At 44.2% G+C, this 26,638-nt stretch overlaps 1 protein-coding gene across 1 annotated transcript; it reads left to right on the top strand.

Moving 5' to 3' along the window:
• The first annotated feature begins 23,917 nt into the window (after positions 1–23,917).
• Positions 23,918–26,363, top strand: GSTP1 (glutathione S-transferase pi 1). Its single transcript, XM_043970162.1, has 7 exons — positions 23,918–24,042; positions 24,155–24,190; positions 24,469–24,575; positions 24,711–24,798; positions 25,350–25,453; positions 25,868–25,975; positions 26,111–26,363. Coding segments are annotated over exons 1-7 (633 nt in total). The 5' UTR covers positions 23,918–24,041; the 3' UTR covers positions 26,300–26,363.
• Positions 26,364–26,638: the final 275 nt, after the last annotated feature.

Here is a 26,638-nt window from a genome sequence, read left to right as displayed (position 1 = left end):
TTTGGTGTCATGGAAGAAACAATTCCCTAAGGAAGAGTGCTGTACAAGTGGGCTGGGCTGCCTCTGCAAGGGGTGAGCTCCCCATCACTTGAGGTCTTCAAGCAAAGGCTGGATAGTTCCTTCTTGGCAATGGCATCAAGGGCATTCTTATTCAGGTATGGGTTGGGCATCAAAGGAGCTGGCGTGCCTTCTAACCCTGGAATTCTGCGACTGCCTATGCTAGGTCTTGAGTGCTTTTTTCCTTCTTCCATAGGATTTGACAGTCAATGTGGAGCTCTGCCCTTTGAAAGGAGAGGGAAGGGAATGTGCATTTATTAAGCACCCACTGTGTGACCCATACTGTGCTAAGAGCATTATAAAGAGTACCTCATTTGACCACAGATATTTCCAGAGGTAGTTTCTGGAAACAGTCCTGACCTGGACTCAGCCAAATGCCCTGGGCCTGAGTTTGTCATGAGACTACTCTCCTCAGGGGTCCCTTCTTACCAATCTCCCTCCTAGACCCCTTGTGCTCCCATGCTCTAGTCAGCCCAGTCTAGATCAGCCCAGTCCAGCCCAGTCCAGCCCAGTCCAGTCCAGTCCAATCCAGCCAAGCCCAGTCTAGCCCAGTTCAGTCCAGCTCAGTTCAGCCCAGTTCAGTTCAGCCCAGTTCAGCCTAGTTCAGTTCAGTCTAGTTCAGCCCAGTTCAGCCCAGCCCAGTCCAGCCCAGTCCAGCCCAGTTCAGTCCAGCCCAGTCCAGCCCAGTTCAGTTCAGTCCAGCCCAGTCCAGTCCAGTTCAGTCCAGTTCAGGCCAGCCCAGTTCAGCCCAGTTCAGCCCAGCCCCATTCAGTCCACTTCAGTTCAGTCCAGCCCAGTTCAATCCAGTTCAGCCCAGCCCAGTTCAATCCAGTTCAGCCCAGCCCAGTCCAGCCCAGTTCAGTTCAGTCCAGCCCAGTTCAGCCCAGTCCAGCCCAGTTCAGCCCAGTCCAGCCCAGTTCAGTCCAGCCCAGTTCAGCCCAGTTCAGTCCAGTTCAGTTCAGTCTAGCTCAGCCCAGTTCAGTTCAGTTCAGTTCAGTTCAGTCCACCCGGTCTAGCTCAGCCAGGACAGAACAGATGTTCCTCTCAAGGTTGCAGATGGTAATAACCTCATGAGAAAATATCTCTCACAAATCCCTAAGAACAAGAAAAAGGAGGAGAGGACCCCTCCCCAAGGACATGTAACATACAACAAGGACATATAACAATGGAGGAGGAGGGAGGGAAAATACTTGTCTCCTCTGTGAGACTCAAATCACAAAAGGCTCTTTTGCTTCATTAATTTCGTTGCCATACAGTGAGAAAATCCCTTTATTTGTTGGTCTCATTAATGACTTTGTTCTTCATTTCCTCCGAGTCTGGAGTCATTTCAGTGTTTGTTTTAGTTTTTAATTTGCACTGTAGCTGTTGTGTTTATTGTTTTCCCGTGTTTGCTCTCAGGTCATCAGCAGCTTAGGCACCGTGGATAAAGTGTCCAGTGTCCGGACTAGAAACTGAAAGACCCGAGTTCAATTTTGACCTTAGATAGTAGCTGTGTGACCTTGGGGAAGTCAGTTTACTTTTATTTGCCTAAATTTTCTCAAATTCGAAATGGGAATAATAATAACACTTCCTTCTCAGAGTTGTTGTATGGATCAAGTGAGATCATCTTCGCAAAGCCTTTAACACAGGGGCCGGCATGCAGTAGGTGCTTACTGAATGCTAGTTCCCTTCCTTCATGCCACTCTTCCCACAGTTCTCGAAATTCTTTTCTTATTGAGCTGTCCCATGACGTTTGACCCAGTTTACCCAGATGTCCTCCTAGCAGATGCCACCCTCTACTTCCCGTTAATTGTGGGGATGTCACTTAACCTCTGAGGGCATCAGGATATTTTATAGCATAAGTGCTAAATTGCAGATGGATTGCCAATCTGTGCCATGGAAGGGGATTTTCATGCTTTGACAAAGTCAAAGGTCAGAACCAGCTCCCCTCCACACACACACCCGAATTCAGCCAAAAAGCGAATACAATTGGGGCAGCTAGGTGGTGCAGTTAATAAAGCACTGGCCCTGGATTCAGGAGGACCTGAGTTCAAATCGGGCCTCAGACACTTGACAATTACTGTGTGACCCTGGGCAAGTCACTTAACCCCAATTGCCTCACCAAAAAAAAAAAAAAAAAGCTAATACAATTTTAGTAAGATTTTTAGTGAAAAAGTTTTCTTGTTAATGATGTTTTGCCCAGGAAAGACATGTTTATGGACTAACAGAAAAGTCCCTTTAACTGGGGTTATATTACCAGAATAACAGAGCCGAGTGAAAAGTTCATTGCATCTAGCTCCAGAACATTACCATACCTCCCCAAGGAGATTCATGACTATTCAAGAAAGAGACTGGCCTTATAGCCCAAACACGTATAACCAGTGTCCCAGAGGCTAAGGTTCTACATGGACTAAGATCTATCTTAGCAGTTTCTCAAAAAAAAAAAAAAATCACTCCCTTTGGCTTGTGTCTTCACTCATACCTTCCTCCAAGAATCTCAGAATTTGACTCATTTTGCCCTTACCTAAATTATTCCTGGGAATATTTGACTATGTCTTATATCTTATGGATAAAAGGATCTCAGTTCTTGAGCAAGTTCACAAGTTAATATCAGGTATGAGACCATCTTCATTTCATCCCATAGAAAGAAGGTAAAAACCCCACTGAGGACTCAGATAAGCACTGAAAAATGAAAATTACCCCCTCCTCTCTCCAGTGAGTGTCAACAACCCCATGGGGATCCGTACAGACCTTCAGACTTATAGCACCATCCTGTGGGTTGGACTCCTTCAGAAAGAAAAACAAAGTTCAGGTTGCGAAGTTCAGGTAAACTCCCCTGTCTTCTAATAAACCACTCTCCTTCCCTAGGACCTACACAGTCCTCCAAGGGTTTGGGGTTCCACCAAAAAGTAATCTTACCCTTGAAGCTGGCAATCCCCAAGTACCAAAGAAAAAGTCAATTTTCATATACCTAAGAGAAATATGGCTGACCCACATAGATCTACAGGTGAATTTTATCAAATAATTAACACCCATGCTACAAAATTATCCTCAACAATTGAGAAAGAAAGCACTATACCATGTTCCTTCTATGAGACACATCTAGTCCTAATATTTTAAACTGGGAGAGATAAAGCAGAGAAAGAAAACTAATGACCAATACCACTAATGTATATTGATGCAAAAACTTGAAACAAAATCACAGTATAAAGACAGTAGCACTATAGAGAAGCCTTAACTCTCCAAACTCCCTACTGCCTCTAGGGATTGAGTGGGTGCGGTTCCTTCCAAAGGGCACCTTGTGCTTGGAGTTGTTAGTAAGACCACTTGTACAACTAGCTCATCCATCATAGTTCTATTTGTTGTTCTTCCCCATATCCATAGGAGTGTACCTCTTCTCTCTGGTGAGCTGGTTCAGGAACTTCCCCTGCTCTACAAACTTTGGGATTAGGCACTCGCTCCTTTTCTCTCCATGAGGCATTGTTCTAGAACTCAGTTTGCCCTCAGCTCCCTTAGCTCTAGATCTCTTGGTTTTTGTTGTAGGAGGTTTTTGTTTGTATTTACATAGGGAGATTTACTTTGAAGATATAGCAAGAACAGAAGTACAAACATTTCCTCCCAATACCCGAGGGCACAATACAACCTTGGTCTTTGAATAGAATGGGTTCAGATTGAATAGTTTGTACATAACATTAGCTCTTCCAAGTTCAGTTCCAAATGCATCATATCTGATGGAAGGAGGACTGTATATCTGCTGCTTCTGGTCATAACTGGTCACTCAGGACTTTACTCCTCATTGGCAAATCCTTGCATGAATTTCAGTTCCCCCAAAACTACACAGTGTGCATCATGGTGTGTGTGTGTGTGTGTGTGTGTGTAGGTGCAGGACTATGGGTGTGGGACTTTGTATACATTGCCAGATTTGGTTATGTTAGTTTAGTCTTGTTGAACCATTTTTCCTTCCCTCACTTTTTACCTCTTTTCTTTCCTCTGTGAGAAAGAATTAATTTGAACTCCTACTCTATTCCAATCAGTATTAATCAATTTGATATGGTTCCACAGGGGTAGTGATTATAAGTTCTGTATATTAGGCCCCAGGGTTGTGAACTGCAGGTTGTAAGTTCACTTGTTCAAGCGTAGGAAGCTAACTAGAGGCCCTCCACCCTTGTTTTTCCTTGTCATGGTAACCAAGCCCAGTGTGGTGGAGGTGAATCAATTACACGGAAAGTCCTCAGGACCACTGTATCTCCAGACCACCATCTCATGTTCAGCATGAACAAGTGACCATCTCATGACCTCATGACCATCTACATAGTGGAGATAATCCCTGCTTCACCCAAGCTGTGGCCCTGCTGACATACCATTTTTGCTTATTTAGTTTATGTCAACCAATGGAATTCTGTACTTTGTACAGCCGCTTTAGAACATCCAGGTAATAAATCTGGTATCCAACCTTATAAAAATAAGGTACTGGGGGCAGCTAGGTGGCACGGTGGATAAAGCACTGGCCCTGGATTCAGGAGGACCTGAGTTCAAATCCAACCTCAGACACCAGACACTTGCTAGCTGTGTGACCCTGTGTGACAAGCCACTAATGAACTCCCTAAGAAAAAATCTCCAGGGCCAGATGGGTTTACAAGTGAATTCTGCCAAACATTTAAAGAACAATGAATTCCAATATTATACAAACTATTTGGAAAAATAGGTGAAGGAGTTCTACCAAATTCCTTTTATGACACAAATATGGTGTTGATACCAAAACCAGGCAGAGCCAAAACAGAGAAAGAAAATTATAGACCAATTTCCCTAATGGATATTGATGCAAAAATGTTAAATAAGATATTAGCAAGGAGATTACAGCAAGTGATCACCAGGATAATACACTATGACCAGGTGGGATTTATACCAGGAATGCAGGGCTAGTTCAACATTAGGAAAACTATTAACATAATCAACCACATCAATATGAAAACTAACCAAAATCATATGATTATCTCAATAGCTGCAGAGAAAGCTTTTGACAAAATACAGCACCCATTCCTAATAAAAACACTGGAGAACATAGGAATAGGTGGAGCTTTCCTTAAAGAAACAAGCAGTATCTACCTAAAACCATCAGCAAGCATTATATGTAATGGAGATAAGTTACAGGCATTCCCAATAAGATCAGGAGTGAAACAGGGATGTCCATTATCACTTCTATTATTTAATATTGTACTAGAAATGTTAGCTTTAGCAATAAGAGAAGAAAAAGGAATTAAAGGAATTAAAATAGGCAAGAAGGAAACAAAACTATCACTCTGCAGATATGATGGTATACTTAGAGAATCAACTAAAAAATTACTTGAAGCACTTAACGACTTTAGCAAAATTGCAGGATAAATCCACATAAATCATCAGCATTTCTATATATGACCTATAAAGTCCAGCAGCAAGAGATAGAAAGAGAAATTCCATTTAAAGTAATGGTAGACAATATAAAATACTTGGGAATCTACTTGCCAAGACAAATCCAGGAACTCTATGAACACAATTACAAAACACTTTTCACACAAATCAAATCAGATCTAAATAATTGGAAAAATATAAATTGCTTATGGATAGGCTGAGCTAATATAATAAAAATGACAATTCTACCTAAATTAATTTACTTGTTCAGTGCCATACCAATCAGACTACCTAAAAATTATTTTATAGAGCTAGAAAAAATAACAAAATTCATCTGGAAAAACAAAAGGTCAAGAATATCAAGGGAACTAATGACAAAAAATGCACAGGAAAGTGGGCTAGCTGTACCAAATCTGAAGCTTTACTATAAAGCAGCAGTCATCAAAACTATTTGGTACTGGTTAAAAAGTAGAGTGGAGGATCAATGGAATAGGCTAGGCACAGGAAATGCAGTAGTAAATGGCACTAGTAATGTAGTGTTTGATAAACCCAAAGACTCAAGCTTCTGGGATAGGAACTCAGTATTTGACAAAAACTTCTGGGAAAACTGGAAGATAGTTTGGGGGCAGAAATTAGGCATAGACCAACATCTGACACCTTATACTAAAATAAGTTTAAAATGGGTACATGATTTAGACATAAAAGGTGATACCATAGGTAAATTAGGAGAGGAAGGAATAGTTTACCTCTCAGATTTATGGAAAGGAGAACAGTTCGTGACCAAACAAGAGATAGAGAATATTATGAAATGCAAAATGGATGACTTTGATTACATTAAATTAAAAACTTTTTGTACAAACAGAAGCAATGCAATCAAAATTAGAAGGGAGGGAGAAAGCTGGGAAACAATTTTTACAGCCAGTTTTTCTGATAAAGGCCTTGTTTCTAAAAAAGATCAGGAACTAAATCAAATTTATAAGAATCCAAGTCATTCCCCAATTGAGAAATGGTCAAAGGATATGGACAGGCAGTTTTCTAATGAAATCAGAGCTATCTATTGCCATATGAAAAAATTATCTCCGTCACTATTGATTAGAGAAATGTAAATTAAAACAACTCTGAGGTACCACCTGACACCTATCAGATTGGCTAATATGACAAAAAAGGAAAATAACAAATGTTGGGGAAGCTGTGGAAAAATTGGTGAGGCAATGAGGGTTAAGTGACTTGTCCAGGGTCACACAGCTAGTAAGTGTCAAGTGTCTGAGGCCGGATTTGAACTCAGGTACTCCTGAATCCAGGGCTGGTGCTCTATCCACTGCACCATCTAGCTGCCCCCAAAATAGGATTTTCTTTTTTTTCGGGGGGGGGAAGGGTAATGAGGGTTAAGTGACTTGCCCAGGGTCACACAGCTAGTTAAGTGTCAAGTGTCTGAGGCTAGATTTGAACTCGGGTCCTCCTGAATCCAAGGCCAGTGCTTTATCCACTGTGCTACCTAGCTGCCCCCACTTATCTTGTTTTTTAACAGCTCTCACTCTGAGGTTGGGGAACCCACATTTGCTCCTTTCTAACTTTCCCCCATGACCCCTGATTCCGGTCCCTAGAGCCAAACTGAAGAAGACCAATCCTTCTTCCCCATGATGGCCCTCCCACATCTGAGGACAGCATCCATGTCACCTTCTCCAGCCTTCTTTTCTCTAGCTTAACTATGCCCAACGGGTCGGTCCCCACAGCCCTGGATTCCAGCTCTTTCCCTATCCTGCTCTGAATGCTCTCCAGCTGACCTGGGAATGTTTAGAACTGAAGCCACTACCAAAAATGAGGTCTGGGGAGGGCAGAGGACAGAGAGATGAGCACCTCCACACTGCTAAAAGCTCAGGCCCTGTTGAGCCACTCAAGAACCCATTGGCAGGGGCAGCTAGGTGGCGCAGTGGATAGAGCACCGGCCCTGGATTCAGGAGGACCTGAGTTCAAATCCGGCCTCAGACACTTAGCTGGGTGACCTTGGGCAAGTCACTTCACCCTGTTTGCCTCAGTTCTTCATCTGTAAAATGAGCTGGAGAAGGAAATGGCAAATCATTCCAGTATTTTTGCCAAGAAAACCCCAAACGAAGTGTCGGATAACACTGAATAATAAAAATTGAGGGACATCCCTTCATTTTCTGATTCTTTGCCATCACAAAAAGAGCTCCTATAAATATTTTTATACATATGAGTTCTTTTCCTTTTTCTTTGATTTCTTTGACTGAGTAGCAGCATTTATGGGTCAAAGGGTCGGGTTTTATAGCTTTTAGGGCATAATTCCAAATTGCTCTCCAAAATGGTTGGACTTGTTCACATCTCCACCAATAGTGCATTTCTGTATCTATTTTCCCACAGCCTCTCCAGCATTTGTAATTTTCCTGCCGTCTAAAACAATCTCATGACTGTGAGGTGGTACCTCTGAGTTGTTTTAATTTGCATTTCTAGAATTATTATTGATTTAAAGAATTTTTTTCATATAATCATTGAGAGCTTGAATTTCTTTTTTTCTTTTTTGGGAGGGCAGAGCAATGAGGGTTAAGTGACTTGCCCAAGATCACACAGCTAGTAAGTGTAATGTGTCTTAGGTTGAATTTGAACTCAGATCTTCCTGAATCCAAGGCTGGTGCTTTATCCACTGTGCCACCTAGCTGCCCCCAGTAGAGAGATTGGATTTCTTTCTCTGAAAACTGCTTGTTCATATCCCTTGACCATTTGTTAATTAGGGAATGGCTCTTATTTTTATAAATTTGGCCCAGTTCTCAATATATTTGAGAAATGAGACCTTTATCAAGAAACTTGCTATAAAGCATTTTCTCCCAGTTTCCTGCTTTTGTTCTAATTTTGACTGCATTAATTTTGTTTGGGCAAAAACTTTTTAATTTCATGTAATCACAAACCTCTCTATCTTGTGTTTTTTTCATGAACTCTTCCCCTATCCATAGATCTGACAGTTAATTTCTTCCATAATCCCCTAGTTTGCTTATAATATCATTCTTTATGTTTAAATCATGTACCCATTTTCAGCTCACCTTTGTATATGGTGTGAGTTGTTGGTCTAGGCCATTTGTAGGTCTACATTTCTACCAGACTACTTCCCAATTGTAACGATTGGAATGACGCCACCTGCTGGAGACTTCCTGTAGAAGAGCTCCTCCCATGAAGTGAAGGTCTTTGAGGGCAAGACCAGGAGTCTTTTCTTTGGCGTCAGGAAGTGACACGGGCTAGTGGGAGAAGGAAGGAAGAGACTGGCGCTCCGTCTCTTTTTCCTGAGGACGCTGGTGGAGAGCGGAGCTAGAAATGCACTCTCCCTTTAATAGATAGGAATCTAGGCCTTTCTCTCTCTTTACCATTCTTATTCTCCTTAATAAATGCTTAAAAGTCTAACTCTTGCTAAAGCTTATAATTTATTGGCGACCACTCATTAGATATTTTAGACAGACTAGCTAGAATTTTAGCCCTTAACACAATTTTTCCAGCAGTTTTTGCCAATTAGTTCTTATACCAATAGCTGGGGTCTTTGGGTTTATCAAAGGCTAGGTTACAGTGTTCATTGGCTTCTGTATATTGTGTACCTAGTCTGTTCCATTGACCAGCTATTCTGTGTCTTAACTGGTACCAAAATATTTTGATGATTACATCTTTAAAATATAGTTGAAGATCTGGTACTGCTAGTTCCCTTTCATTTGCATTTTTTCATTAATTCCTTTGATATTCGTGACCTTTTGTTCCTCCAGATGAATTTTGTTATTTTTTTTTCTAGCACTATAAAGTAGCTCTTTGGTAGGTTGTTTGGGGTGGCACTTAATAAGCAAATTAATTTTTATTGAATTAACTCAGCTTACCCATGAGCAATTAATATTTCTCCAATTATTTAATTCTATGTTTATGTGAAGAGTGTTTTGTAATTTTGTTCATGTAGTTCCTTTATGTGTCTGGGCAGGTAGACTCCCAAATATTTTATACTGTGGCAGTTATTTTAAATGGAATTTCTCTTTCTCTTTTTCTGCTGAGTTTTGTTGGTAATATATACAAATGCTGATGATCTGTGTCAGTTTACTTGATATCCTGTAACTTTGCTGAAATGATTAATTATTTAGATTAGTTTTTTAGTTTACTCTTTAGGGTTCTTTAAGGAAATTATCATATCATCTGCAAACAACAACAGCTGATGGTTTTCCCCCTTGTTGCTTATGCTTATTTCTTCAATTTCTTTTTCTTGTCTTATTGCTATTGCTAACAATTCCAGTACAATATTGAATAGTAAAGGTGGCACTAGATTTCTTTACTCCTGATTTTATTGGAAAGGCTTCTAGTTTATTCCCATTACTCTTGGTTTTAGAAATATACTAGTTTTCATTTTAACAAAAATTTTATTTATTCCTATGCTTTCTAGTGTTTATTTTTTTAAACAAGAATAAGCGTATTTTGTCAAAAGCTTTTTCTGCATTTATTGGAGCCCACCCAATTGTATTATGATCTAGTCTATCTTTCCATCTTTTCTACAATAGTATGAGACACTTCATCAAAAGCTTTGCTAAAACCCAGGTAAACTACGTTCAGCATATTCCTCACCTACCAGTTCAACAATCTTGTTAAACAACAGAATTAGGTTAGTCAACCATAATGGCTCTTGAGGAAGCCCAGCTGGTGCATTCGAATTCTTGCTTCCCTTTCCAGATATTTGCCAACCATCTCTTATTTAATCCCTTCCATGTTTTCCCAGTGTAGCATCTGTGATGTTAGTTAGGGAGATGGGAGGCTCAGGATTCCAGAACTCACCAGTTGGGGCAACTTCTTTGAAAATGACTTTCTGGGACTGTTTTTGGAGACTTCTGAGAGAAATCACAGGGATGGGTGAGGATGTTAGGTGACGTGGGGTCCTTTTCCTTTCTACCCTGAATACTGGAACTCTTGTGAGCTCTTGTGGTGAGATGGGACAGTTGGATTCGTGCAATGACCAGGAGGTATGGACTAGTTGTTGTTCTGTCATTTCGGTCTTGCCATTTCCTTCTCCAGCTCATTTTACAGATGAGGAAACTGAGGCAAACAGGGGAAAGGGGCTTGCCCAGGGTCACACAGGTAGTGAGTGTCTGAGGCCAGATTGGAACTCAAGGAGATGAGTCTTCCTGATGCCAGGCCCTACACTCTCTATCCACTGTGGCGCCCCCTAGCTGCCCTGATATGGACTAGATGATAATGCAATTGGATCAACTCCAATAGATGCAGAAAAAGCTTTTGATGAAATACAACACCCCAATCCACCTCTGCTGCAGCCCCTTATTACTTGCCCAGCTCTTCCAACGTCTGTGTCTCCTCCTTCTGGTGAGAGGAAGCTGAGCCTGCCTTTGTAGCTGGCAGCACTGGCCCCCAGGCTTCTTGCCATGGGCACTGTCCTCTCTGTTGCTCACAGGGCTTCCAGGGCTGTTACTTGATCCTTCTGGATAAAACGAGACTTTGATGGCTGCTCATTCGTATTGATGTGATTAATGCTGGCATTGGGTAGAGATTCAGAAATGGGTTTTGATCTCCAAAGAGAGGTGAAAGACACAGCCCCATTTCCATGCAGTTGGGGCATAAGGAGGGAAGAAGAGCAGACTCTAATCCCATATGGAAACCTTCAGAACAAGGCAGGTGCACTCCCTGGCAATTCTAAGTTTACATATACTTATACATATAAGTTTACATTACCCTGAAGAGGAAAGAATTAGAGAGATAGACACAAATAGAGATATAGATAGACAGACATAGATTCAAATTTACTTGTTCATCAGAATCAGAGTAAGGATTTCATATCTATCTATCATAAATCTATCATCTATTTATACATCTATCTATCTGTGATCTATCATCTATCATCTAGCTATGTATCATCTATCTATACATCTATCAATCTATATATCTATCTACCTATTTATCTATCATCTATCTATCCCCTAAGATATCAACTGAGCTTTCTTGAGGCAAATGGGAGTAATGCTTGGGCAGGACCAGAGCCCCTGAAGGAGTGGCTTGCTATATGTACAACACACACCCCTAAAATCTGCTGAGACCAGCACAATCTCTTGCCTGTGGGGGCTTGTAAAGGTGCTGCCTGCTGTCTTTGGGAAAATGATACCCCAGGAATCAAGGTCAAGTTCAGTAGGCTACTGTTTGCAGATTCTGTTTTCTTTCTTCACCTTTTGAATGATGAAATTATCATTGAGGTAAGTAAAGGCATTATTTGCTGCTCTGCTTTGGTATTGAGAGAAAGAGAGAGAGAAAGAGTAAGCTCTAGTAGCTGTCTGGATAGTTCCCCCTCACTACTATATTATGCCTCTGTACCAGGCTTGTAATCTGTTTCCTAAACACATCATCGATTTCTTCTTTCTGACTGAGTGGTCTGCAGTATATTCCAATGACAAAATCACTTCTGTTTCTTCCTTCATTGATCTTTACCCAAATGCTTTATGCCCTGCTTACCTTCCTCTGATTCCTGGATTTTCTCTAATGAGGAGTATACAGTTCTTCCATCCCCTCACTTCCCCTCCTTTACCCATCCTCTTTCTTTTGAATAAGGCATCAGTTTTGTCACAGATCAGTGATACCTCAGCCTCCTTGAATTAAAGCCTCTAATTCCCCTTGTTTGTTGCCTAAGTTTTGGGCATTTATGTCAAGACATTTGAGGCCAGATGTTTTACTATTGGCTTCTTTTGGGGGTTTTGTCTCAATGTGCTGTTCTTTCCCCTTTGTTATAGCTGCTTTGTATCGTATCTCTCATGGTGAACAGACATGGACAATCTTTTCCCAACTCTTTCCTTTTTAGTTGAAAGTCTTTTTCAACCAAAACAACCAATTCTTATTAAGTGCTGATTATGTGGCAGGCACTGTGCTAAATGTTTGTGACACTAAGGAAAGCAAAACAATTCCTACCCTTCCATTCTAATGGATGATTAGATTTGGAGGAGGGGGGTGAATAGATCTGTACACCGCCAGGCAAATATATTTTTGCTATCCTTTGTTAAGTGGATTCCATCTCTGGTCAAGAACCTGTCATTCTTAGGTTTTGAGCTGTGGTCCAGAAGTCCAAAGCCCATTCTCAGATATTAACTTCTTAGACAGAAGTTCACTTCTCAAATCATTTTTTCTCTTCTTTATCATTTGCCTTCAGTGAACAACAAGAAAAACTCAAATTGTGCTCCTCAAGTGGTTTCTTAACCGAGACGTTGTCATCTTCTGCTACACTTCTTAGGTTCCTTTGGCAGATTACTACTCTTCACTTCCTCCTTTGACCATTACTGTATGATTTTTTTACCCAATAGCATCTGTGGTATTACTATATAATTCTTGGCAGGACAAATGAATGCTTCCTCCTGATATTCACTGCTTCCTCCTCTTCAGGAATGCTTCTAATCTATTTGTTGTTGTTGTTGTTGTTGTTGTTGTTTTGCGGGGCAGTTGGGGTTAAGTGACTTGGCCAGGGTCACACCGCTAGTAAGTGTCAAGTGTCTAAGGCCGGATTTGAACTCAGGTACTCTTGAATCCAGGGCCAGCGCTTTATCCACTGCGCCACCTAGCCTCCCTCTAATCTTTTTTTTTTTATTATTTTTAGTGAGGCAATTGGGGTTAAGTGACTTGCCCAGTGTCACACAGCCAGTAAGTGTTAAGTGTCTGAGGCCGAATTTGAACTCAGGTACTCCTGACTCCAGGGCCGGTGCTCTATCCACTTCGCCATCTAGCTACCCCTCTAATCTATTTTTTTTTTTTTTGCGAGGCAATGGGGGTTAAGTGACTTGCCCAGGGTCACACAGCTAGTAAGTGTTAAGTGTCTGAGGCTGGATTTGAACTCAGGTACTCTTGAATCCAGGGCCAGCGCTTTAACCACTGCGCCATCTAGCTGCCCCCTAATCTATTTTTTTTTTTTTTTTTTTTTTTTAGTGAGGCAATTGGGGTTAAGTGACTTGCCTAGGGTCACACAGCTAGTAAGTGTTAAGTGTCTGAAGCCGGATTTGAACTCAGGTACTCCTGACTCCAGGGCCGGTGCTCTATTCACTGCGCCATCTAGCTGCCCCCCCCTAATCTATTTTTAAAAATTAAATTCTATTTTTTTTTCAACTAGCAAAAATCTGCCCTCTCTCCTACCCCACTCCACCCCTGCCAATATGAATAAAATTCTTTAAAAAATTTTTTATGCAAATAAAATCAGATTTAAAGAATTGGAAAGATATTAATTATTCATGGATAGGCAGGACCAACATAATAAAAATGACAATTTTACCTAAACTAATTTATATATTCAATGTCATCTCAATTAAATTACAAAAAAAATTACTGGATTAGAAAAAATTCATTTGGAAGAACAAAAGGTCAAGAATATAACAGGAACTAATGAAAAAATGTATAGGAAGGAGATAGTTTATCAGAGCCAGACCTTAAAGTATATTATAAGGCAATAATTATCAAAATGATCTGGTACTGGGCAGCTACGTGGCATAGTGGATAGAGCACCAGCCCTGGATTCAGGAGGACCTGAATACAAATCTGACCTCAGACACTTGACACTTACTAGCTGTGTGACCCTGACCAAGTCACTTAACCCCAATTGTCTCACTAAAAATAAATAAATAAAAACAACAACAACAAAATGATCTGGTACTGGCCAAGAAATAGAAATGTAGATCAGTGACACAGAATAGATACACAATTCACAGCAGTAAATGACTATAGTAACCTTGTGTTTGATAAGGGAAAAGATTTAAATTTGGGGGATAAGAATTCATTATTTGGTAAAAATTGTTGGGGAAACTGGCAGAAACTGGTCCTAGACCAAGATCTTACACCATTTACCCAAATAAGGTGAAAATGGATACATGACCTAGATACAAAGAGATATTACAAGAAAATCTGAAGGACAGGGAACATAATACCTATCAGACTTATGGATTGGTGAACAATTTATGAATAAACAAGAGAGTAGTGTGAGGTGTAAAATGGATAATTTTAATTACATTAAATTTTAAGTTTTTAATTAAGTTTTGTACAAATAAAACAAATGTAACCAAGATCAAAAGGAAAAGTGGAAAATTGGGGGAAATTATTTGCAGACAGTTTCTCAGATAAAGGATTCATATCTCAAATATATAAAGAACTTTGTCAAATCTATGATGATATGAGTTATTCCCCAATTGATAAATGGTCAAAGAACATGAACAGGCAGTTTTCTGATGAAGAAATCAAAACAATTTATAGTCATATGAAAAAACGCTCAAAATCATTATTGATTATAGAAATACAAATGAAAACAACCTTGAGGTATCATTTTACACATATCAGATTGGCTAAAAATGACTGAAGGGGAAAGTGACAAATGTGGAAGGGAAGGTAGAAAAATTGGGACATTAGTGCACTGTTAGTAGAACTGTGAACTGATCCAACCATTTTAGAGAGCAATCTGGAAGTATGCCCAAAGACTTAGTAAACTGCCTATACCTTTTGATCCATCAATACCACCATTAGGTCTTTTCCCAAAGATGATTAGGGGAAAAGGTAAAGAACCCATATGTTCTAAAATATTTATAATAGCTCTTTTTATGGTGGCAAAGAACCGGAAATTGTGGAATACTATTATTCATATACTATATGAAATGATGAACTCGATGATCTTAGAAAAACATGGAAAGACATAAGAAACAATGAAGAGCAAAATGAGCAGAATGAAGAGAACCTTGTAGACAGTAACAATAATATTGTTTTTAAGGACAACTTTGAGCAACTAAGTATTTTGACTTTATAAATACCCAAATTAACTACAGAGGACATAGAAGGAAGATGCTACCTGCATCCAGACAAAGAACTGATAAATTATGTATAGAATGATTTTACATATATGTGTGTGTGTGTGTGTGTGTGTGTGTATGTACACACATATTTCTGTCTAATGGTAGCCATCTCTGGGAGAGGGAGGAAGGGAAGAAAAAAAGAAAGTTATAGAATAACTTCTTTATATATTTAAAAGGAGTAACAAGTTGTATTTAATAGATTTGCAGTTTAATGTGTATTTTTGTCTTTATTCTACTCTGTTATGGAAATGATTGTTTTATTTCTTAAGTTAAGAATAAAATAAATAACATTAAAAAAAGAAAAACCCCTATTATTAAACATGTATAGTTAGGCAGAATAAATTTTTGCACTGACCATGACTAAAAGAAAATAGTTATACCCATATATATGTATCACTATCTCTCCATCAGGAAAGGGGGAAGATGGTGTCACCATTATTTCTCTGAAATTGTGTTTGGTCATTATACTGATCAGAGTTCCTAAGTCTTTTTTTTTTTTTTTTTAGTGAGGCAATTGGGGTTAAGTGACTTGCCCAGGGTCACACAGCTAGTAAGTGTTAAGTGTCTGAGGCCGGATTTGAACTCAGGTACTCCTGACTCCAGGGCTGGTGCTCTATCCACTGCGCCACCTAGCTGCCCCTCCTAAATCTTTTAATGTTATTTATCTTTACAATATTATTGTTATTGTATAAATTGTTCTCCGAGTCTTGTTCATTTTACTCTGCAGCCGTCCATCAACGTCTTCCCAGGTTTCTCTGACACTATCCTCTCCATTGTTTCTGACAGCACCATAATTACATACTCTAACCTGTTCATCCATTCTCCAATTATTGGCACAACCTCATATGCCCAATTCTTTGCCATCTAAAAAAAAAGCTATAAATATTTTGTCACCCTTAGAGTTTATTTTGCTTAGTACTAATCCTTCCCTTAATCTTCCCTCTCTCTCATTCTCTTTTTCCTTCTCTTCTTTCCTTCTTATTTCCTCATAGAGTGAAATGTGTTTCTGTACCCAACTCTGTAAACTGATATCCTTCTGGAATATCATATTCCAAGCTCTCTGGTACTTGATGTGGTAGCTGCTAAACTGTAGGTGATTCTGAACAAGGCTCCTCAGGGCTTGAATTCTTTCTGGCTGTTTGCAATATTTTTTCTTCTTTGTCCTGGAAGTTCTGGAGTTTGGCTGTGACGTTCCTGGGAGTTTTTACTTGCGTATTTCTTTCAGGGGGTGGCCAGGGGATTCTTACTATTTCCATGACTTGGTGAAATAGGATTTCTAGGCTTTTTTATTGATCACAGCTTTCACGTAGTCCAGTGACTCAAATGATCTCTCCTTGATCTAGTTTCCAGGTCAGTTGATTTTGCTGTGAGATGCCCTACATTTCTTCTATTTTATTCATCTTTTGACTTTGTGTTAATATTTCTTGTTGTTTCATGGCCTTGTTGGGCTCTATTTGGTTTATTCTAATTTTCAGAGAATCTGTTACTTGGGCAAGTTTTGCACTTCTTAGGTCAAGCTGTTAAGTTTGCTGGCAGCTAAGTGGTGTGGTGCATAGGGGACTGGGCCTGGAGTCTGGAAGCCCTGAATTCAAATCCAACCTCAAACATTTACCAGCTCTGTGCCCCCCGGGAAAGTCACTTAATCTCTTTTTTTACCTCAACTGTAAAACGGAGATTAAAAACAGCAGCTCCCTCACAGAGTTGTGACTAGGATACTATTTTTTGTTTGTTTGTTTGTTTGCTGGGCAATGAGGGTTAAGTGACCTGCCTAGGGTCACACAGCTAGTAAGTGTCAAGTGTCTGAGGCCGGATTTGAACTCAGGTCCTCCTGAATTCAGGGCCGGTGCTCTATCCACTGCACCACCTAGCTGCCCCCTAGGATACTATTTATAAAGTGCTTTGCACACAAACTTGGAAGTGGCCATTCTTAGTCTTCTCTGGGGCCCCCAGGAGACCCCTCACTGACCCAGCAGGGCTTTGGAAGAGCTGCTCCCTTACAAGGGTGGGCATTGAACCTCTCTTCATTTAGCCAGGACACAAAGGCAGGTGCTTCATAAATGCTAGTTGACTGATTGAGAGGCTGGGCTGGCAGTACGGTAAGAATGTCCAGAGATTTGGTTTCCATTGGCAGGGCCTTCTCAGAGGACACGTTTGTCTGATGGAAAGGGCCATCTACGCCCCAAGGCCAAGGTTGGGGCCCCGTTCTCAGCCCCCTCTTCTGAGGGCAGGCAGGGAGATGTGGAGGGTCTCCAGGTCTTCTGAGAAGTTGGGGAGGCTCCTTCTCTGAAGGTACCACAGCTTGGAGGCAAGACCAGACCATTCCTGGATTAAAGGTCTGGGAAGCTGATGGGTCTGTCCCCAAGGTCTGTTCTACAGATGGTAATGGGCTAACAAGGGGAAGGTTCGGGGAATCAGGCCAAGGAAACCACAAACTGGTGTCCTGGGGGGAGATGGGGGAGCAGAGCATGGAGGAAGGAAGAGGGAGGGGACAGGAAGGGGACAGGCTCGGCTCCAGCCCGTTCTGGCCAAGAACAAACCCACCCGCCCTAAAATCGCCCACGAACGGGGCAGATGGAGTCAATGAGGAGCAAATGAGAGAGCATACAGACAGACCATCCTGTGTAAGCCTTTGAGCCTTCTCTAGATTCCAGCTGCATTAGCTGCAGGAGGGAGGACAGGGCCTGGGGCACTCACCTGTGCTAGGTGTGCCTGGAGTCAGGAAGACCTGAGTTCAAATCCAGCCTCGGAGGCTTACTAGCCGTGTGAGCCTGCACAAGTCACTTAACTTCTGCCTGCCTCAGTTCCCTCCTCTGCCTAATGAGGATAATAGCACCTATCTTGTTGTGAGGATTAATCAGGATAATATTTGTAAAGTGCCTCGTTCAGAGTAGGCAATATGGAAATACTTATTCCCTCCCTTCCTCCTTGGCTTCATTGTCTCCCTGTGGACAGTGAGGAGCTGAGTCTCAGTAGGACTATTCTCTGTTCTAAGACATCCCCTCCACCTTGCTCTGATATTCTAGGTTCTAAGGTCCCCTCCCTTCCTTGACGTTCTAGGTTCTAAGCTTCCTCCTAGCCTTGATGTTCTACATTCTAAGGTCCCTCCCAGACCTGACATTACATTTTCTAGGGTCCTTCTCTTCCCCAATATTCTCTTTTCAATTCAGTTTATCGGGGCAGCTAGGTGGCACTGGCCCTGGATGCAAGAGGACCTGAATTCAAATCTGGCCTCAGACACTCGACACATACTAGCGTGTGACCCTGGGCAAGTCACTTAACCCTCATTGCTCCTCAAAAACAAGACAAATCAATTCAGCTTATCAAATGTCTTCTGTGTGCTGGGCATTGCCCTGAATCAGCTTTCATTCTATTTGCAGGGAGCAGGTAAGGGGACAGATAAATGACATAGACAAATTATAAACAAATAGGGAAACTGAGGAGAGAATGGGCACTAAGAGTTGTGGGACTGGGGGAAGGCTTCCCTGCAAGGATCCCGAGAGGGAGTGGTGAGGAGGGGGCATGCCTGAGGTGCCAGGGCCATGCTGTACAAACGGGGGAAAAGGGGAAAGAGACTCAAGGTCAGAGGACACAGACAGGAACACAGCAGCTGTAGAACGGAATTGGAAAAGACAGGTAGACTGTTGGTGGAGTTGTGTAAAGATCCAACCATTCTGGAGAGCGATTTGGAACTCTGCCCAAAGGGCTATAGAACTGTGCATACCCTTTGATCTAGTAATACCACTGCTAGGATTATATCCCAAAGACATCTCCCAAAGGAGAGAAAGACCTATTTGTACAAAAAGATTTATAGCAGCTCTTTTTGTTTTGCTTTTGTTTGTTTTTTGATGAGGCAATTGGGGTTAAGTGACTTGCTCAGGGTCACACAGCTAGTAAGTGTCAAATGTCTGAGGCTGGATTTGAACTCAGGTCCTCCTGAATCCAGGCCTGGTGTTCTATCCACTGCGACACCTAGCTGCTCCTCATAGCAGCTCTTTTTGTGGTGGCTAGGAATTGAAAATCAAAGGCATGTCCATCCATTGGGGAGTGGCTAACAAGTTGTGGTATATGATGGTGATGGAATATTATTCTGGTATAAGAAATGACAGGCAGGATGAATTCATAAAGGCCTGGAAAGATATGTATGAACTGATGTCTAGTGAAGTCAGCAGAACCAAAAGAACACTGCACAGAGACAGCAATACTGTTTGATGAAGAACTGTGAATGACTTAACTATTCTCAACAATACCATGATTCAAGGCAATCCCAAAGGACTATTGATGAAACATACTCTCCACCTCCAAAGAAAGAACTGATATTGATGGAACAGGCTGAAGCAGGCCATTTTTCGCTTTCTTTCATTTTTCTTTCTTTTATCAAGTTTTCTTATACAAAATGACAAATATGGTCATGTTTGACATAATCGTACATGTATAACCCATATCTGATTTCTTACTGCCTCAGGAAGGGATAAGCTGAAGGAGGGATAAAAATTGGGACCCAAAACTATAAATAAAAATATTTATTACATTTAAAAGAAAAAGGAGGGGGGCAGCTAGGTGGCGCAGTGGATAAAGCACCAGCCCTGGATTCAGGAGGACCTGAGTTCAAATCCAGCCTCTGATACTTGACACTTACTAGCTGTGTGACCTTGGGCAAGTCACTTAACCCTCATTGCCCTGCCTTAAAAAAAAAAAAAGAAAAAGGAAAAAAGAAAAGACAGGTAGGAGCTCAGGGCCTGAAGTGCAGGGCTAGGAAGGGTTAAATTCTAGAGCCCTAGGGAGCCGATGAAGTTGTTTCAGCAAGGGAGTGGCAGGGTCAGGCTTTAGGAAGATGCCTCAGGGAGGACAGAGGGTGCCCACCTGTCTAGGAAAGCCTAGAGAAGGACAGAAGACTGGCCCTGGGTAGTAGGTTCTTGCCAGGGCAGCTCCCAAAACAAAGAAAAACTCTGGATGGCCTTCAGGACTGGGGTCCCCTTCCAGCTGGGCAGTAAGCAGAGTGCAGGAAGAGGGGGCAGCAGGCACTGTCTGTCTATAAACATTAACTTGCCCATGGGGCTCTAAAAGTGACTTGCTGCCCAGCCCAGCTGGGTACGTTGATTTGAATTACATCAATACTGACATTTTTAAAAAGCAGGAGAAAAAATGGAAGAGAGAAGGAAAGTGAAAAGGTACTTTTCAGATTTTTAGTCTGGGAGAGAATTCTTCAATTAGGGACAGAGGTGATCATAGAATGTCAACCAGACAATTTCCATTACACAACTTTAGTGGGGGTCCTTAGGTATTCCTCTTTAATGCTCTCACACACAATTAAATTAGAATAAAATAGCCTTTTATTTGAGCACTTAGAGAAAGGGACCAAGAGGGAAGTCAAAGACTTTGCCTCTAGGAGAGAAGAGGTGACTTAGAGACTTCAGGATTCTTTGAGTTGCCTTTCTCCTCAAACAGAAGAAAAGCAAAGGTTTTTATAGAGATACCACCTGACAATGGAAAGTTCCCTTTGGGGGCGGGGAAAGGAGAGTCAGGGAGAATTTTCTTTTGGAATCAAAGTCCTGACCTCTGAAATTATCTCCGGTCTCCTAGCTCAGGTAGTAGCCACGCCTGACTTTCCTGCTATAGAATTTAATCTCCCCCTACTTCTTTAGGTGTGTCTGTCCTGATAGCTAGTTGGCCAGTTTAAACTTTAATAGTTCTTTAATTCCCCTATATGTCCCAACCCCATATCAGCTTTTGCATGCAAAAATAGAATCATCTGGACCCTCTAAAAATCTCCATCAAAGCAACTGGGAGAAAAGTCTGGTATGGTCTTGAGCTAAATAGGGAACCAAACTCAGCGTGCAAGTCTCAGATCTATCCCGTGAGGGGAAAAGGGAGTGAAAGAGTTTTCCAAAAGAAAAGAAACATATTGAGTCAACAACCATCTGAAAAGATGCTCCAAAAGAAATGAATAATAGGAAAACCGGAAATTAGGATAACTCGCACCCCCCGAGATTGGCAAAGATGATAAAAAACAAAATAAAACAGAAACAGTTGGAGAGGCTGTGGGAGGACAGACCCATGGAAACTCAGTGACTCCAATAACTTTGCCAAAAGAGTTTAAAATGATATGGTTTTGTTGTTGCTGCTGTTCCGTTCTTTCAGTCATGTCTGACTCTTCGTGACCCCATTTGGGGTTTTCTTGACCATTTCCTTCTCCAGCTCATTTTATAGATGAGGAAACTGAGGCAAACAGAGAAAGCCCACCAATAGAGTTTGAATGCAGATTGAAGCAAACTTTTTCTTTATTTTTCTTGGGGTTTTTTGTCTTTTTTCATTTACAACATGAAAATCTGTTTTGCACCACTGCATATGTGTCACCTATATCAAACTGCTTGCCTTCTTAATGAAAGGGAGAGGGGAAGGAGGGAGAGAATGTGGAACTCAAAAAATTCTTAAAAGCAATGTTAAAAAAATTTACATGTATAATGGGGGGAAAATATTAAATAAAAAAAATCATCCATATCCTTTGTATCCACAATTCCGATACTGGCTCCAAGTCCCACGAAGGCCAAAGGCCAAAAGAAAAGTCTCACACGGACCCAAATAATCCGAACTGCATCAATAACCATGAGTGTTTGTACGGAAGCAGGAGACTTGTTCCTGGAATAAATCAATTCTGGGTGGAGGAACAAGAAGTCAGTGAGGTATTGCACATTAGAAGCAGCCCTTCTGCTCAGCCCTGGGGCTCCTGGGCCTGAGATTGGGGAGCCATCTGTGAAGAGATTTGAAACTGTGGAAGCGGATGAGCTCCCCCACAGGATGAGAGAGTGGAGAAGGGAGCCTTGGTATACACCAGAGCTAAGAGGGAGGGAGATGTGTGATCACCCAGCCACGTAGGAGAACAGAGAGAATTTTCAGAAAACAAAGGAAGAAGAGTCGGGTCTGGGGCCGGGGCAGGGCAGCAGCCAGCAGGCTCAGAAATCCCAGAGAGCTCCTGATGGATAAGAAAAGACTGGTGGCCCGGGGGGGGGGGGGGGGGGGGGGGGGGGGGGGGGGTTCGTGTGTGTGTGTGTGTGTGTGGACTTTACACTTTAGAAAGTCAGTCAACTTTGAGGGCCATTACACTTGGGTGGAGTTTGGAACCAAATGAGGGAGGGCTTCAAAGGGCCTGCAGAGGCAGGTAGAGAGAATCCTTTCTAGTTTGGGAATTAAAAGGATCTGCTTTTAAGGTATAGTCGATTGAGAGTTTTTTCCCACATAATTCTACATTGTTTCCCAGAGTGTTTGGACCAACTGACTTTCCACCAGTAATGTCTTCATATACCATATACCTTACAGCCTCACCAATAACACATGGGCATGTGGCAGAGATGCAGCTACCAATTTTTCACCCAAGACAATTTGGAGTGGGAAGTCACTGTTGGGGTGCTGAGTGGGGGCATAGAAAAGATCACCTGGGGGGCAACTATGCTAACTAGATGCACAATTCAATTGTTTCTACACATCAAGTGCTGTCAGGACCCTCTAAATTCTGCTGCTCTTGGGCTACATCTCAACTGCCCCGCCCTAGTTTTGTTTAGGCATGTGAAATCTTGTAATTTTCCTTGCTGCTGTTGAAGCAATGGCCTCACTTAACAATCAAATGAGGTTGAAGATTGCTTTCATTTTGTGGTTTGAAATCTATTGTCCACTCGGAGCCAGAGTTGAAGTTGCTTCAGATGGCAGGGCAGCATGCCCGTGTACCAGTGAGCTCCCCATCACTGGCTGTCTTCAAATCGAGGCTGGTGGAGCCTTCGCTGGGAATGCTACTTCCTCGGGTCATAGGGTCTGTACAATATTAATAATGCATGGACGGGGCAGCTAGGTGGCGCAGTGAATAGAGCACAGGCCCTGGAGTCAGGAGTACCTGAGTTCAAATCTGGTCTCAGACACTTAACTAGCTGTGTGACCCTGGGCAAGTCACTTAACCCCAATTGCCTCACTAAACACACACACACACACACACACACACACACACACACAAATAATGCATGGACCAATGAGATGGCTATCGATTATACAAATCATTTGGATTTGTTGGAACTTCCTTATTTTGCCAAGGAGCCCAGTGAAAACCTGGCCTAAGACACCAAAGGTCCTTATTTATGCAAATACACCAAAATCCCTGAGAACAACAAACACACATCAAGCAGATCAGAGACTTCTTTTTTTTTTTAATTTACTAGAGCATCCTTATCTGCAACAATTTCCTCCCTTAACTATTTGGTGATTTACGGTCCTTCCAGAGATATATCTCTATATTGTTTTATCCGCCAGTCTTCCTATCCCACCTCCCCAAGATTCATGAGCCATTTGGAGCTTCATGGACCTACCGGGAGATATCCTTGTCTGCAAAGACCCCACCCCCACCCCCCAGTAATATAGGGCCTTCCCTTAATTAATTAGCGCCAATTTATACTTTGTTCCCGCAGTCAGCTGCCTCCCTCTCCCCGCCCCGCCCCCGCCGCGGCTCCTCTCCCACACCCACCCCTTTCTCCCGGAGCCCCTCTGCAGCTCCTCCCCCTGCGCCCCACCCCCACCCCACCCCCAGTTCTCCCCGCGCCCCCAGCCCTCGCCCCTGCCCCTCGGAGCCAGTGTCACTGTGACTCAGCACATTCCCAGCCTGCGGCTGGGGAAGCCGGCGAAAGAGGGAGGGGAGGGGGGTGTCAGGGGCGGGGTCCTGGTGTATTAAGCTCTGGGCGTACGCTCGCAAGGCTCCTGCTTCCTGCTTGCATCGGTGCCTGTGTGCCGCTATCTCCCGAGAGTAAGGCCTTGCGCCTCCCTTGGGAGGGCCTTCGGGGAGCCGGGGGGCTCGGGGGTCGGGGCTGCAGGGGCGCGGGGCCTTCCTGACCTCGCTCTCTTCCTTTCCTTCCTAGTGCCTCCCTACACCATCACCTACTTCCCTGTTCGAGGTAACTCGTGGCCTCCGCACCGGGGGCGGCAGGGCGGGGGGACCCTCGAGAAGAGCCCACCGCCCCGCAGGGACGTGGCGGAGGAACGTGGAAGCCCCCTCCCCAGGCCCCTGGATCCTACGGAGGAGGAGACAGGCCCAGGGAGGGGGGAGGGGTTTGTCCAAGCGGGACCGCAGAAGTCAAGGAGCGGCTGCCCCTTCCCCTCACTGCCGCGCGTGCCGGGGGTGCAGCCCTCCGGCTGCCTGGCCCGGGGCTGAGTGAGCTCCTTTGTCCCCCAGGGCGATGCGAGGGCATGCGGATGCTCCTGGCTGACCAGGGCCAGACCTGGAAGGAGGACGTAGTGACCAGAGACATGTGGATGAAGGGGGACCTCAAGGCCAGCTGCGTGAGTGGCCAGGGCGGGGGGGGGGGGGAGGCGGGCCCGGGGGTGGGGGCCCGGGAGGCAGGAGCAGGGGGCGGTGTTGGCTGGTGGGCAGCGCCGGACCAGCATTTTGGTCAGCTCCTGCCCTCTGCTCCTCAGCTCTACGGCCAGCTCCCCAAGTTCACGGATGGAGATCTCACCTTGTACCAGAGCAATGCCATCCTGAGATATCTGGGGCGCAAATACGGTACGGCGGGCGGCGGGGTGGCGGGGCACGGGGTGGGTGGGAGGACTCACATGAGAGCCCGCTACCCACGGGTCTCCTCCCTCCCTCTGACCTGCAGTTACTGGGCACCGTCTGTGGGCCCAGGCCTGCCTCAGACACAGCAGGAATGAAGTGCAGAGGAAGACAAAGGCTCTGTCCAGAGGAAAATCGCTTTCGAATCAATTAAGCCAGCATTTATTAAGTGCCTGTTGTGTGCCAAGCACTGTGTAGGGGATACTGAGTCAGAAAACCAAAACGAGTCGGTCCCTGCCCTCAGGAGCTTATGTGCGGAAGGGGGAGGGCGGGAGATAGTTAAATGTCACTTGGAAATAGCTGGTGAGGCCCAAGGCAGGCCTCCTGCTGGGGGCAGTGCACAGGCGGTGGGAGGAGGACTCCCAGGTGGACTGATTTGGCTGGACAGCTCCCAGTGTAGAAAGCGCGATGCCCCGGGAAGCTGGACCCGGGGGGGCGTGTCCGAGGGAAGTAAGGCGACTGGACCCTCTCCCTCCCTCCCTCCCTCCCTCCCTCCCCAGGGCTCTACGGGAAAGACTCTAAAGAAGCCGCCCTCTTGGACGTGGCTAACGACGGCGTGGAGGACCTCCGGCTCAAGTACGCTCGCCTCATCTACCAGAATTATGTGAGTGACAGGACTGGGGGTCCCACCAGCCAGGGCGGACTTCAGGCGCAGGAGCCAAGTCCACGCTGCTGGCCTGTGACCCTCGTTGGTGGGTCGGGGGAGCCCTCCCTTGCCCGTTCAGTGTAGTCGTCCTGGCCGGCATCCGGGGGGCCCCCTACGAGAGTTCCCTCTGGTTGATCCTCACAACAGCCCTGGGAGGGAAATGCCCACGTGATCCCCATTCTACAGAGGGGGAAACTGAGGCAGCAAGTGGAGTCCCTCACTCCTTCCAGGGCGCGTGTTGGAGGTCGGGGAAGGCCCTGGTCTGGGGGGGGGGGTAGAAGGGGCCTCCCAGGGAAGGCCTAGGTCAGGGTGCACAGGGCCTTCCCCTTCTCCCTGTTTCCTAACTGAGCTGGGGGGTGGCTCCGTTTTCAGGAGGAAGGCAAGGAGCAGTATGTGAAGGAGCTTCCTGTCCAGCTGAAGCCGTTTGAGACCCTGCTGAGCCAGAACCAGGGCGGCAAGACCTTTCTTGTGGGGGACCAGGTGAGGCTCTGGGGGAGCTTTGAGAGGGTCTCGAGTAGACTGTCAGGCCTGGGAGAGCCCCGGTCCCCTGCTCCCAGTCGGCCCTCCCTCCCGGCTCCCCTGGGCACACTTAGGTCTGTCCCCTCTGCCCCACAGATCTCTTTTGCGGACTACAACTTGCTGGACCTGCTGCTGATCCATCAGATACTGGCCCCCAGCTGCCTGGACGCCTTCCCCTTACTGTCTGCCTATGTAGCTCGGCTCTCTTCCCGGCCCAAGCTGAAGGCCTTCCTGGCCTCACCCCAGCACACCGATCTCCCCATCAACGGCAATGGTAAACAGTGAGGACTCATGGTAAACAGCAAGGGCTCGGCTGACCCTTGTCTCCCAATAAAGGCTTTCAAGCAAACACCTCTGGAATCTGGACTGAACAGGGAGGGGAAGGGGCGGGGGCTCCGGACTGCCTGTGTCCTGAGAGTAAACCTCCCAGGGGAAGATTTGGGAGGGCTGGGGCACCTGGGCCCTCTCCCTCCGGCCCCTCCTCTGAGCTACCTCCTCCGGTCAGCACTGGGGGTGGGGTGAGTGGTGTTTCCGATGCCAACGTGGTGGCATCCTCATACCTTCAGTCTTCTGGGGCTCTGGAGTAGGAGGGGAAAGGCACTGTTGGAGAGGTGAGGCTTAGCG

Source organism: Dromiciops gliroides, chromosome 6, assembly GCF_019393635.1.
Source record: "Dromiciops gliroides isolate mDroGli1 chromosome 6, mDroGli1.pri, whole genome shotgun sequence".
In the NCBI taxonomy this organism is placed as follows: Eukaryota; Metazoa; Chordata; class Mammalia; order Microbiotheria; family Microbiotheriidae; genus Dromiciops; species Dromiciops gliroides.
Note: the sequence above shows the minus strand (reverse complement) of the source record. Positions and strands in the feature narration are given on the sequence as shown.